The sequence below is a fragment of the Suncus etruscus genome, chromosome 15 (assembly GCF_024139225.1).
Source record: "Suncus etruscus isolate mSunEtr1 chromosome 15, mSunEtr1.pri.cur, whole genome shotgun sequence".
In the NCBI taxonomy this organism is placed as follows: domain Eukaryota; kingdom Metazoa; phylum Chordata; class Mammalia; order Eulipotyphla; family Soricidae; genus Suncus; species Suncus etruscus.
In genome coordinates this window covers 18,463,378-18,478,263 of record NC_064862.1, presented here as the reverse complement: position 1 = coordinate 18,478,263, position 14,886 = coordinate 18,463,378, and the positions used below count along the sequence as shown (strand labels likewise).

The following is a 14,886-nucleotide window of genomic DNA, read 5'->3' as shown; positions in this document are numbered from 1 at the left end:
GAAGATGGCATATGTGAATGGCGGCAGGAGAAATCCATTTTCAGGGAAATGCATGAACTGGCAGAGGGAGGAGTGTGGTTGACTGAAGTTGTGCTCCTTCACTTGTAAATAATAACAGTTGCTTTTTATTAGCTGTCATTCATCCTTCCATTAACTAAGGTCTGGGAACCAGGTACTTCCCTACCCTGACAGAAGGTGGCTGGGCCCCTGCAAGAGATGTCTCATGGGCAGTGGTGCAGTGCAAAGCTCTGGGCCCAGATCTGCCAATCATCCAATTGATTGTAAAACAGGAGTAAACCACCTTTAAGCCCCAGAGAACTGGTTTCTGACAAAGAGAAATTATGCAAACAGAGAGCTGTCCTTTCATGGGGTTGAAGTGTAGGCAGGAGGGACTATTTTAAATTAATTTGGTTCCCACTGATTATTGATTATTGAATTTATCCCATTGATGATTGGTTGGTTGAGGAATTGAATTTTGGTTTAGTGGTCACACTTAGTGCTCAGAGGCTTTTTGGCTCTGTGTTCAAGAGCAATCCCTGGTGATGCTCCAGGGAGAATATGTTGTACTGGGGATCAAATCAGAATCTGGCTAAAGCAGCTGCGTTCTAAGTAGCTTATCACCTTCTATACTATTGCTCCAGCTCTTTCAATAATTGGTTTTAAAATTACTACCTGGTAAATTCAATTAAAGAATGTAATAGGAAGAAACAAAACAGAAACAATTCTTGGACTCTGACAACAAAGTATTGTTTCACAGTGGGGAAGGGGTGTGGAAGCAGGGGTTATGGGGTTCAGAAGGGCAGAGTGAATGGGACTGGAACGATGGGGTGGGAGTCCTCTGGTCTCTATTTATTGAGATGTGAAGCTCAACTCTTAAAGCCAATAGAGAATAATAAACAATGGTTATAAAACTTCGAAACGTTAAATACTCTAATTCTTTCCAGAAAATATTTGGTGCAGCTTTACAAAGCTTAGATTAAAAACAAAAGGTGTTGTCATGTTTGTTAAGATGTGCAGATAGCTCAAACAAACTAGCATTCCCTCGCTCTTTTCTCTACTCTTCTCCCTACTGTTTTTTTTCTTTTTCTTTCCTTTTCTTTTTAATTTATTTTCATATACTTTCCCCTTTCATCCCTTTGAAAATTCGACTATCCCTTCACCCTGCAATCCCATCCAGATTCCCCACCTCATTAAAACTCTTCACCCTCAGTTCCTAATCCATTAGGCATCAAGAATGACCTCCTTCCCCAGCAAACCAGTACCCAGCACCCAAGCGAAGGGACAACCAGTCAAACCCACACCTCGCCCCTACAAGAAAAGGCAACCAACTCCCTTGCTGACTCATGCTGCGTGGTCCTCCTTACCAACCCTTCCTAACGTGGACTGTTACTTGAAACCGGACTTAGCTCTACAAGTATACCCCAATGCATGAACTCTTCCCAAATCCTTCCTACCGCAAATCTTTTGCCAATCTCAAGAAGGTCAGATTGGGAGATGGAAAGCTGCCCGGGAACCCACACACCACAAGAAAATCTCAAAAGACAATGGGGAAACCTATACTACCATCATAAATATAAGACCTGTATTATACTACCTCTTTACCTGCTTTTCCCCAAATGCAAGATACTTTCTTGCATCACCTTGTTCCTTTAATTAATTTCTTACTTCATTTCTTAAAAATCTTTTTTTCTTGTCATATATATACATGAGCACTTATTTTTTTATTTCTATTTTTATCTTTTTTGGGTGTGTGACATGTTTTTGTTTTCTTCTCTCTCCACCCTCAAATGCACTGGCAATATAATGTAGCACCATTTCTCCCTGCAAAGGCACACTAAAAAAAGGGGAAATCTTACGTATAAAAACGAGCTCTTATTTACTAGGGATAAGAACTCATACTTGTTTACAATACAGGGGTATCTCCCACCTTGAAAATATGTCACATGGACCCAACTTAGACCCCAGGTGATTAGACACCAACCGTCCAGCCTTGAACCCTGGACCACAGACATAGAAACGACACACTTCTTCACAACAGCCACAGGAAACAAATCCCAACCGGGACATCCTTAACAGTGCTCGGACACCAACAAGTGCCAGCCCTAATATGATACCCTGACAACGAGGAAAATGGGAACAACTTGACCTAAGAGCAAGTTATCCTACCTCACCAGCTAACGATAAGACAAAATCAGAAGACTTGAGACTTGTCACCCTTGTCACCCAGGGGTAAGGGAAGAGATTATGGGAAGAAGGATGGGAACAGAGGTGGAGGGAGGACAATTCGGTGATGGGAATTCCCCTGATTTTATGTTAATATGTACCCTTTGGTCTGTCCAAATGCCAAGATCACGATTTACAGATGACTGGCTGACAGAACCATGACCAGACTGTATGTATCCTGGGACCAATAAAAAAGCCCTAGTCCAGAGTGTGAGCTATGACCTGCATAACAACTATGATCCCTAGTTCCAGAGGTCTGTCTGACACTATTGCAATGGAAGGGGACCTCTGGAAACATAACGGAAGACGCTATCCCAGCCCATCCTAGGATCAGCGCAAAGACCAGGACCGCCAACCACAGAAGATGGATGACACTGAGGGAACAGAACTTCTAGACCCACAAAGAAAGACATAATCATAAGTTCAACTCCTTGACTCGTGCAGATTCCGAGACCTCTAGATACAGAGGTCTGATGTTATCACCCAGGATGGAGCAGTCTTCCATACACCACAAAAGCACTAAGGGGAGAGTAAATGAACCTGAAAGGAATCTATAGTTAATCCCATAACAATATACTTCAAGGGTGGAGAAACCCTGTATCTCTTAGGCAAAGAAAATTCCTTTTCGAATGACCCCAATATTTATTGTGCATCTGCAGGAGGGGAAAAAAAAGCACAAAACAAATTTTTATTATTATTTACTTATCTATTTTTTTGTTGATTGCATTGTTGTGGTTTGGCTATTGAAGTGGATGTCTCCATTTATATTTATTTATTTATTTTCTTCTTTTCTTTTGTGCTCTGCCACATTTTTTTTTATCTCAATACCATGGCTTTTATATGGTGCTTACCCATTTGTTTTGTTTTGTTTTGTTTTGGAATGCTCACTGGGTATTTTATTTGACAGTTCTTTATGTACTGTTGTGGTGTTTCACCTTCTTTTTCTCCTTTATCTCTCAAACCAAGGATGAAAACCTCTAGAAGGACTCCGTCCATTTCCGGAGTATCTGATTCCTTTTTTCTTTTTTTTCTCCAGGTTATTACTTTTCTCTTCTTCAAACAAAACCGCATAACTTAAACTATCTAGTCCCGCCTCCCAATTAGGGTGGGGGAATAAGGGAAGTACCAAGACCAAATAGGTGTAAGACCACTAAGTAGTAAGCTAGGCACAGAGGGGACCACTTATTCTAGCATCCCCAGGGGTAAGGGAAGAGATTATGGGAGAAGGATGGGAACGGAGGTGGAGGGAGGACAATTCGGTGATGGGAATTCCCCTGATTTTATGTTAATATGTACCTAAAAATTATTGTCAATGATATGTAAGCCACTATGATTAAAATAAAAATTATATTTAATTAAAAAAAGATATATAGATAGGGGCCAGAGCGGTGGTGCAAGTGGTAGGGCATTTGCCTTGCATGTGCTAACCTAGGATGAACCTCAGTTGGATTTCCAGCATCTGATATGGTCCCCCCCAAGCCAGGAGCGATTTCTGAATGCATAGCCAGGAGTAATCCCTGAGCGTCACTGGGTGTGTTCCAAAAAGCAATAAATAAATAAATAAATAAATGTGCAGATGTCAGACTTAACAATTTTGCCTAAAGAGTAAAAAGCTTGGCTTCATCCCCCTTCTATACTAATTAGTAGGTAAAACCTAAGGCCCTAATGTTAAAACTGACGGGAACAAAATAAAGGGGGGTCTTTCTTCCTACTAAAAAGCAGTTAGGTATGGAGAGGCTCCAACTTCTCACACCTTAAGCAAAAGGGCCAGACTACTGAAGGTCTGCTAGTTCAAGGGTCCCCAGTTCTTTCATTGTCTATGAACAGAGCGGTGTAACTCCTTCATCCACATAGAGCTGGCCAATCACAAGGAGGCCCACAAGTGGGGACTTTAGACTGGGGACTCTGTAATCCATCCCTTTATCCTCAGCTGCAGCACCCCAACATCTGCCATGACAGTTCCCAGTCATTTGGAATGAACAGAGGTACAAGTCCAATTCCAGGTAAAGAAGCTGAATTTTCAGAGACATACACCTATAGGCCACCTCTGAATCCAATAGTGCTCCCCTAGAGAAGGGGATGTGAGCCAGCATGCCAAGACCAGGGCCACCATGGTTACTCACAATGGGTTCTCATGGTTTATCCCATCAACTCTCTCCATTCTAATTCTCATGGATCATCCTATCATTCTCTTCTCCATTCTAATCCTCATGGATTACCAAATGGTTTCTCCATTTTAATTCTCAGGGACATTCTCTCCTCCATTCTACTTCTCATGGACTAACCCATGGATTCTCTCATTCTGTTTCTTATGGGTTATCTTTCTCCTCCTTTCCTCCAATAAACTTACTTAGTGTGGAGAGAACACTGGAGAGTTCATACATTCCTTATGCCTTTTTTCTCAAGACCTTTTTATTATCCCAACCAAACCATGCAGGTGTGGTGTCAGAGCTTGGCTCTCACTCCCAGATGGGGTTGGAGAGTAGTCCTGGTATTCTTACTGCACCAAATTCCTGACCCCCAACGACTGCAAAACTCTATCATGCCTTTACCCTACTCCATTTTCTTTTACCCCATCCAGAATCACAGGATGATATTATTTGACCACCCATCCTCCCCACAATGAACTCTGAGGCTCTCAGCTGTATGCTAATAGCTCTGCCAGGCTGCAGGCCAAGAGCAGAATGGTCTGCTTTTTGGCAACTGAATAAAACAAGTGGCTCCAGAGAGCAGAAAGCTGAAATAACATGGACGAAAAGGCAATGCCACTATATGAGGCTCGAACCCTGGGCTCTGAGTGTTCCTGTGCAGGTAAAGAGACTCTGTTGGGTCTCCAAGGTGCAATCTGTGGGTCTGCCTCTTCCAGGCAGTGATATTCCTCAGGTCCTTATACCCCCCTCCCCAGGAGAGGGAATTATGGGCCCCTCACAGTGGCCCTGCACCTAGGGCAACACAAACAACACCTTTGGAATAAAGCATTGAACCACTCAGGCTTCCTAAAATGCAGACAAGGCTCCGAAAGAGGACAGGAAGGGGGACTGGAGCAATAGTATAGTGAGGAGGGGGCTTGCCTTGTATGTACCTGACCTGGGCTCAATCTCTGGCATCTCATATAGTCAGTCCCCTAAGCCCTGCCAAAAGTAGTTCTTGAGTGCAGAGCCAGAAGTAACCTTAAACATTGCCGGGTGAGGCCTAAAACCCCAAACCAAACCAAACCAAAGCAAAAAACCCCAAAGGGAGAAGAGTTCAATAGGCCATCTTTCTACAAATAAATAACTCTCCTCTGCACAAGAAAACAGTTTTCTCATGGGTTAAGCTGGGCCAGATAGTGAAGGCATCATAACAGCCCCGGCCCACTTTCTACCTTCTGTTTTTCTGATTTCTCCCTCCCCTGCTTTGGAGGCCTTTTCCAGAGGCTGGTTCTCCCATTTTGGAGGGGTGTGTGTGCGCGCACTATAAATCTCTTAGGGCAGAATTCCAGGTGAGGAATTTCCTGGAATCTCTCAAATCTCACCACAAAGGCAGCCCTTCAAAGCTATGCGTTGCCTTCACTACCAGCTTTTATTTTTGATCTTAAAACTTTCATGTTTACATTAAATGGATGTTTTCCACATTTATGATCTTGCTTGCTAATTACTCTTTGAATGTGAATGTGTGATGCCTAGGGTAGGGTGAATGATTTATAGGTTAGGAAAAACTAATTGTTAGGATAGAAAATTTTCTTCCATTCCCACATTAGCATTTGCAGCACTATTTACCATAGCAAGACTCTGGAAACAACCAAGATGCCCTTCAACAGACGAATGGCTAAAGAAACTGTGGTACATATACACAATGGAATATTATGCAGCTGTCAGGAGAGATGAAGTCATGAAATTTTCCTATACATGGATGTACACGGAATCTATTATGCTGAGTGAAATAAGTCAGAGAGAGAGAGAAAAACGCAGAATGGTCTCACTCATCTATGGGTTTTAAGAAAAATGAAAGATATCCTTGTAATAATAATTTTCAGACACAAAAGAGAAAAGAGCTGGAAGTTCCAGCTCACCTCAGGAAGCTCACCACAAAGAGTGATGAGTTTAGTTAGGGAAATAACTACATTTTGAACTGTCCTAATAATGAGAATGTATGAGGGATATGGAGAGCCTGTTTAGAGTACAGGCGGGGGTCGGGTGGGGAGGAGGGAGACTTGGGACATTGGTGATGGGAATGTTGCACTGGTGATGGGTGGTGTTCTTTACATGACTGAAACCCAAACACAATCATGTATGTAATCAAGGTATTTAAATAAAAAAAATAAAATAAAAATTAAAAAAAAATAAAAGGCTATTAAGAAAGGTCTCTCATTGTTCAGGTCCTCTTCTGGGTGCTGGGGACACACAAACCCTAAATTGTCCTCAAGAGATTCTAGACCATTAAAGGTGAAAAGCTAAGGCACTGACCCTGAGAAACAACAGAGCTAGCACAGAAGTTGGTGACAGCGGAGGAAGAACATTAAGAGCTTCATGTACAGTGTATAGTCTGTGCACAGTACTACTCTGCCACCTTCTCTTCCCACCGTCTCTCTATGCCAGCTCTTTGTGTGGATGAACTGACCATGAGCTTTGTTTCTGCTGCCCCTGGACTTGGAGCTGTGCACTCGGAGCTCCCACTAGGCCAGTGCTTCTCAATTATTTTCTGATTTCATGCCCCCCTAGGAAGAAGAAAACGTTTTTTTGCGCCCCCCCCCCCCCCGCGCAACTGTAAACAGTATCTTTATTAAAAAAAACTTTAACCAAAAATATATAAAATAATTTGAGCTGATTCTTTTTTTGGGGGGGCCACACCCGGCGGTGCTCAGGGGTTACTCCTGGCTGTCTGCTCAGAAATAGCTCCTGGCAGGCACGGGGGACCATATGGGACACCAGGATTCGAACCAACCACCTTTGGTCCTGGATGGGCTGCTTGCAAGGCAAACACCGCTGTGCTATCTCTCCGGGCCCTTGAGCTGATTTTTTAATCAGAGGTGATGTCTGGATTAGTGGCTACAATGAGCATGTTTTGCAATGCATAGCTTTTTGAAGTGGGCTTTGAAGCAGGGCACAGCAACTCTCAGCTCCAGAGACATATAGAGACATAAACACGGGGCTTAGCTTGTTATGACAGTGTTTGCTGAGGTCAAACGCGCCCCCCTTTACAGAGCCTCACTACGCCCCCCCTGGGGGGCATGTCCCACTATTTGAGAAGCATTGCACTAGGCCAACCACATCTTAGACTAGCCTTTTGCTCAAGTTCAAGCACCACTCTCTCAGCAAGTTTCCTAACCTGCAGATGAATATCTTCAGCCTGTTCCCACCTGCTCAGGAATCCCAGATGCCAGGCTTTCTCTTGTTTTTCCAAATCACTTTCACCAACAGGTAGACTATGAGCTTAATTATAAGTGACATTAATATTGGAAGAACAGGATTAAGCCACCTTGTTTCCATCACTGGCTTTAAGCTGTTCAGCTTTAACTTGGGTCTAAATGTCCTAATATCAAGATGAAGTTAAAAGCTGCTTTGCTCAAGTGGATTATGTTCTATGTGTTTAAGAGATCACATAAATACTATTCAGGATCTAATACAAACTATAACGATAATTAAAACATATATTATTCCTATAATAAGTAGCTCTATGCTCAATATATATCGGTATTCATCACTAAACAATGTCCAGACATTTTCATAGTAGAGACTTGAACAAATAAGTGATGGGTATACAGCCTTGGCTTCTGGTCTTGGCCTACCTAAACACTAGTTGTATTGGACAAAACAACTCACTTCTCTAAATTTCCATTTTGCTCAGTTCTAATCCAGCTATGGGCGTATTTTTTTTATAGAAAGGCATCCCAAAAACAACTTAGGAAATTGGGGACCACTCCTACTGATAATCAATGAGTGGAATTAGATGCTAGGATGCTAATGCTTAATAAGGCAGCCCTATTCAGACACAGATGGGCCAAAGGCCACCACAGCTACACATCCAAAGGAGCCAAAAAGACCATGAGGTACTAGAGATAGAACTTGTGGCTTTGGCTATTGTAAAACATATGTTCTAACTCCAAGTTATTTTTCCAGACACAATCAGGAATTTTCAGGCACAAAGGAGATATCATTCTCTAAATACATACTTCTAGTATGTCTTGAATGGATGCAAGAGGATATGGAGATCAGGTATGGTGAGTGACTCTTCCCTTCAGCTATTGAGATGCTATCAGGTTCTGGGTCATTGTCTGGTAGAGGAGAAAGATGAATATTGATGTTGTGCCTCTTTCTTCTTGTCTCCAACAGGCATGGACTTGGGCACAACTGGTGAGCTTGGGCTCTCCCAGACAAAGGCCAGGATTTCAGCCTCCTTTACTCCCAGCTGTGTTCCCATCAAGTGAGAGAGATACCTTTTACTCAGGCTGAATGGAATGGTTAGCAACTCTGGTTGGAAGAAATTATTAGGATAACAAACACAATTCCTACAATGACAGGGATCACAAATTAAGATGCAGAGAGAGTAACAATGTGTGTTGAGAAGACCTGACTCTGTTGTTTAGAATAAACCCTGAATTTGAGTTTAGTGGCCCAGAAACAGTACGTCATGATGGAGCCACATTTGCTTGGAATCTCAGGGTTGACATATAATCCCTCACCTGCCTCTCAGAACTGCCATAAAAGTGAGAGAGGCTAGAAAATGCACCCTATGACCTCTGTGACAGCTCCCCAGATACCTCAAAACAACCATGATAAGGCTGGTCAGGGTTCCTTCTTTTATCTCTGAGACCAATTCTCTAGCCAGAAACAAACCTAGGAAAACAAGACTCAAAAGTTTTTGTGGAAATCTTTCTAAGGCTCTGGAATAAATTTCCAATAGAACAAATGCTCTCCCTCAGCACAGGAAGATGTGGTGGTTTTGTAGCTTGTTTTGTAGGAGGAGGAGGTGAGCCCCCAATTATTGGGGAGTTGCTGTCAAGACAGGGAAGGGTTCATCTCTTGGACCCAAGCAGACTTACCAGATAGCGCTCCTCCTGCCTCATGCTGGGGGTGCGGATCATGTGATTCTGTTCCCCTCTCCAGTCTCCAAACCGACGAAAAAAATAGTTGGATAAGAACCGGTTGACCGGATCTCTGATGATGTTGATATAGACAGGCTGGTCTCCTCCAAACCTGAGACACAAACATGGCACTCATTATACAACCCATTCCCTATCAGTGAACATCTTTCTCTCAGCTGCTAAGATGCCATAGACAATTCAATCCACAAGAAGGGTTTTCTGGGATACATTTCATTATCAAACAGGAAGTGCAAAAGGTGATGCTTGCTCAGGCATCGAAGAGGCTGTGAAACTGTTCCTCAACAGCAGGTCTAGACCATCAATATAATGATTTGGTACCATGATCACTGGGCTGTAGATACTGAGGGTAGGGCAGCATGATTGTGAAGTCTTCTATTCTGGTATTAGAAATGTGGTTATCTCTCTGTGAGTGTTTCAACTGATGGTTCACTTTTGACTTCCACAACAGTGGCAATAGGATGTTCTTTATGTTTGAATGAATTCAAGTGAAAAGGAGCTCTGAAGCCAGCAGATTAAAAATGGCCAACATGCTACTGTTCGCCTAGTTGGAAACCCTTTATTTACATGCCTGAATCACTGATGTCTTACAGGAACTCAATGGCCTAGGAGCCCTAATGATCCCTATGATGCCTGAGGAAATGGGGACAGAGTGAGATAAGTTACTTGAGGCTGAGCCAATGTATGAACCCAGGTCATGTGTCTCCATAATGGGTGTTCTGAACAACAGAGAATATTCTAAAGTTGAAAAAAGTAATAATAGTATAGTGGGCATCATGGCCACAATAAAAATCTCACATAAGTACCATTCATTGATAGCAAGTGGGTATAAGATAAAAATATAACAAGCATCTAGATGTTCCATTAATGATTCCTCCCACAGAAAGACTAGACACTGGTGCTGAACATCGGCCATGAGGAAAGTCTTCCTACAAGGATCAGGCTGGCTGGATTTTTCTCAAGTATTCCTTCCCTTTTTCTTTGCACTGTTCATGAAGAGGCAGGTAAACATTCAAGGCATAGGGTGAAGGTCTTAATCCAGAGACCCCTTAGGTATCCTCAGGCTTCTCTTCATGTGAGCCTTCTCCTGACTTTCTCATGAAGAGGACCAGACACTCTGTGGGGAGTCAGGAAGAGCTCCAAAAACTAGCTGTCTTGACTACTCCCATCTCTTGCCAGCCTTTAGACTCAGCCTTTCACAACAGCTTGGATTCTCCATCCCCTTCTTCAGAAAGTGCTGTCACCCTATATCAACCCTTCCTCCTTTGACCTCTCCCATCAAACTGTGGGCCAACTGAAAACAGGAATGATGTCATTTAACATCACTGTGACACACAGAAGGCACTTAACTGAGCCAGAGTGGTGGCGTTAGAGGTAAGGCATCTGCCTTGCAAGCGTTAGCCTAGGATGGACCACGGTTCAATCCCCCAGCGTCCCATATGGCCCCCTCAAGTCAGGAGCGATTTCTGAGCGCATAGCCAGGAGTAACCTCTGAGTGTCAATGGGTGTGGCCCAAAAACAAACAAAAAACAAACAAAAGAAATAGAAGGCACTTAACCAAGGAAGACTTTGTCCAGATGCGTGCCTCTGAGCTTTCCCTTTCTTTTTTTTCAGTGACAGGGATTAATCTAGGACCTAACACAACATAGATGCAAGGCATAAGTTTAGCAGCTGAGCCACATCATACCTTCATAAGTCCTGTCTTCTAAGTTTGTGTTACTATTACAGGACTCTATTATCAGAGGAAAAGGGGACATACAATTCTTAAGCAATCCTTTTGTTAGAATTTCAATAATGTCCTCCTGGTTTATGTGTAATTTACTTTTTGTTTGTTTTTGAACTATACCAGGTGCTACTTCCCAGCTTTGTGGTTGGGGACCACATGGAACCTCAGATCAAATCTAGGTCTCGCTCATGCAAAAAGTACACATTCAGTCCATTCATCTATCTCTCTGTCCCTTTATTTGCCACTTAAAATAGAATTATCAGGGCTGGAGAGATAGATCAGGGGTCAAGGCACTTCCTTGCATGCAGTTCTATCCCTGACAGCATATATGGTCCTCCAGCTACTACCAGGAGTGATCACTGAGCTGAAAGCCAGGCGTAAGCCCTAAGCACTATGTGGCCCAAACCCCAAACTCCACCTTTCTCCATCCCTACAATAAATAAAAGAGAATCTTCCAAGAAATAATAAGGAAGTTTTTTCCAATTGTGCAATAGCAGTAATAGTAAAAACTATTTTGAATCCCTTGAATACTATGACTCTAGAGAGACATACCTATGAGTAAGGTTAATCTGGACAATTTGGAACATGTCACCTGGACCCAAGATGACATGGAGGTAAGTGGGTGAATAGCTCACTAGTCCCAGAAGCCAGTTGTACCAACCAACAGTTAACCACCACCATCCTGAATTATCTATTTTTAAAAGGCCTTCTTATCTATGATAAACAACACTAAGCCAATAATGCTAGGGATTTAGAACATGCACTCCAGATGTGAATGCAATTAAACCCTCAGAAATTGCATCATACGTTCCAAAACCTCATGTGTACTTCATCTCCATGGAAAACAATGCACAGCTTCCCAAGATGACTCTCAGTTCTCAGTCATCTTTCATAGAAGATTATGGATGGATAAGTTGGACCAGGCTGGTTGAATAGGGATGACCAACTCCTGTCTGTATACTCTAGTCCAAGGCAAGAGTTCCAGAACAATACTCTGAGAAAATAGTTTTCAATGATTTAAGAATCTATTGACAAGTATCAACAAAGTGGGAAAATCTCTCTCTAGAGAGTTTCTAACAGTGAAAATGTAAATTCTCTAGAAGTTTCTAACAGTGAAAATAGTAGATAACTTTTATCTTCCCCTCTATAGAAAGCGACAGTAATGATGGCTGTATGCTGTCAACTAAACCTTTTTCCTAGGACACTAGAGCTTCCACCCAAATAGGCACAAGCTAGGTTGGCATATCAGTTACATGACAGAGGAAAGAATACCACTGAGGTGTCCTACTACCTGAAAAGAACACATTCTGTCCTGATAAACACACACACACACACACACACACACACACACACACTCATACTCCTGTACCTTCCATTTACCCATCTACTCTCAGCATTAGTTTCTCTTCTCTCAGTAATATCTGAATCCTGTTCAAAAGTCTGGTAACACTTAGAAGATCTCTGAATCATCTAAATGTACTGCTCAATGCTGAATCTGTTTTAGAATGAAGCTGCGTTGTAACTTGCCTCACCCCCAATGCTAGGTAGAACCACACTCTGTCTTATTTATAAAACCCTGTGGAGAAGACACACAACTGTATCATAAGGTCCATTCTACTGGCAAGCCCAAAGTTGAGGGGGTCTTTGTTCATTCAGCCCAAATTCCAATTCTTTTATGCACACTTCTTTTGATTTGATTCATCAGAGGAGGATTAGCTCTTCCTATGTTACAACAATTTTTTAGTATTTTCAGCTTCAACTTTAATTCCTCCAATGCTCTTTGTGGGGTGTGTATATGTGCGTTTGTGTGTATGTGTGTGCATGTGAAATTCCTTTAGCATTTGTTTTGATGCTATTTCCCTTCACTTTTGAACCTACAAGTTCTAATTTAGTCTTTTACAAGTTCTCATCACAGCTGATGGTAGGTTCTGTACGTGTAGAAACTGGATGGTAGAGAAGTCAAGCCACATTTTCTTTTTATTTAAAAACACGCATTTTTGTCCCTTGCTTACTATCATAGTCTTTGTAAAATTTAGATTTAAGTCAACCTAAAAGAACAGTTATTACCAGTCTCTTTGACATTTGCTTATAGGCTGTAGTTAGCAACTCTCTGATCCCTCCTGTGGGTCCTGCTCCAATCTTATTCAAATTGGCCATGTCCTTTTTATGTTATTTTTATAGATAAAAAGAGGAAATAAAAGGCTCTTGGTATAATAACAACCTGGTTCCCTCTGCATTCTTAAATATCTTATTTTGCACATTTTCTTCAACATATGTCCTTTCCTAGTTTCTCAATCAACAAATGCATCAACATTAGTCACCGTATATAGTTCACAAAGCAGTTGGATCAGATTTTAGTTTAGATTTTATCAAAATGTTGAAATATCCTTTCTAGAATATTTTGCTTATATTAGATAAGAGAACTTAAGACCTGAATTACTCTGGAGAATTAAGCCAGCTTTATATTCCTACCATAATAGTTTTCTACAACTCAAAATAGTTCTTGAAAACATATTTTCTTTTTAAAATTGTGATGAAAAAGATATACCAAAAGTTCTCACTCTTGGTAAAAGTACAGATCAATAACATTAAGTACATGCATTCTATTGTGTGTGACCTTCACCACCACCTGTCTTCATTACTTTCCCATTATCTCCAACTGAAACTGTCCCTGTTAAACAATATATCTCTTTCCCCATTCCTCCAAGCTCCTGGAAATTTGAATTTTAGGTAAGTATATCTTCTTTTTAACCTCAGAACTGAAAATACAGAATTTTTTTGGATTATATCTATACTAACAATGACTAATACCTTGAGACTCGAAGCCCCAAGGCCTTGATCCTTGACCATGCAGCAAGAAACCATTTGAGGTAAAGGAGAGATATCATGGAAGAAAGATATGACTGTTTGGGTAATGGGGGCCAGTATTTAGAATTGCATGCAGAGGAGACAGATGGTTATTTACTAATCCTGTACTGGAAATTAACCCCAGTAAGGACCAGATCCTATGGAAAGTCCCATTTTTACCCCATTTCTCTCTATAGTGAGTACGTGAGCACCTTCACTATTCAGAGTAGAGTCTCTTATCATGAAATACAAACAGAAATAACTATTTTCTATTCCTCTACCCTCTGAGTAGCTCCAAGGTGGAGAGGTAGAAAAAAGTGGATACATATGGATGGGGAAAGGATGAGGCCATTGCAGCTGGGGAATGAATGACTTGATCATGTAAGAAGTAAGTATATAGTAGGAAATAAGGTCATTTTTAGTGTCTGATAAGGTGGATTCAGGGCAAGTCCAGATTGCAGTAACCCTACAGTGAGGGACCAATGCAACATGTGTGCCTGTTCTCTGCTCTCTGTACAATGAAGAGAGAAAGCCAAGAAGGAATGAGCCTTTTTTAGGAGGTGTTGACAGCATTTCAATCTTAACTTCAAACCCAACTTAAGAGAAAGCTTTCAGCAGGGAATGATTGTTAATATTAATTTTCATTTTGAGGCTCTCTTCAAAGTGTGACGCTCTCCATGATGAAAGATTCAAAGGGCACAGCATGCAAAAGGATAACTTAAAACAAAGCCAGTGTTTGAATGAAGAGAATTAACTAGATCAAATTTGTTTTGATACATAATGCCACCAGAGAGTCGATCTGGGTCACCTGCTTCAACAAAACTTCCTACTAAGGGAAGAGACAAAATGAGGACACAGATCTAAAAGCAAAAGTAGCTGAGGAGGTGAGTAAGGACAATGGCCTAGTATGGGTTCAGACAAGAGGTTTCTATCCATTTATTTTACATATTGTTATCTCTGGAGCTATTCTGAGAGTCTTCAGCCTAGATACAAAAGTTCACCTTTTCCC

General features: G+C 41.6%; 1 protein-coding gene across 1 annotated transcript in view; it reads right to left on the bottom strand.

The window, feature by feature from the left end:
- UST (uronyl 2-sulfotransferase) overlaps positions 1 to 14,886 on the bottom strand; it is a 375,708-nt gene that overhangs the window by 114,838 nt on the left and 245,984 nt on the right. The window contains exon 5 of the mRNA XM_049787764.1: positions 9,245 to 9,398. Coding sequence (XP_049643721.1) covers positions 9,245 to 9,398 — 154 coding nt within the window. The remainder of the gene's footprint in view (positions 1 to 9,244; positions 9,399 to 14,886) is intronic.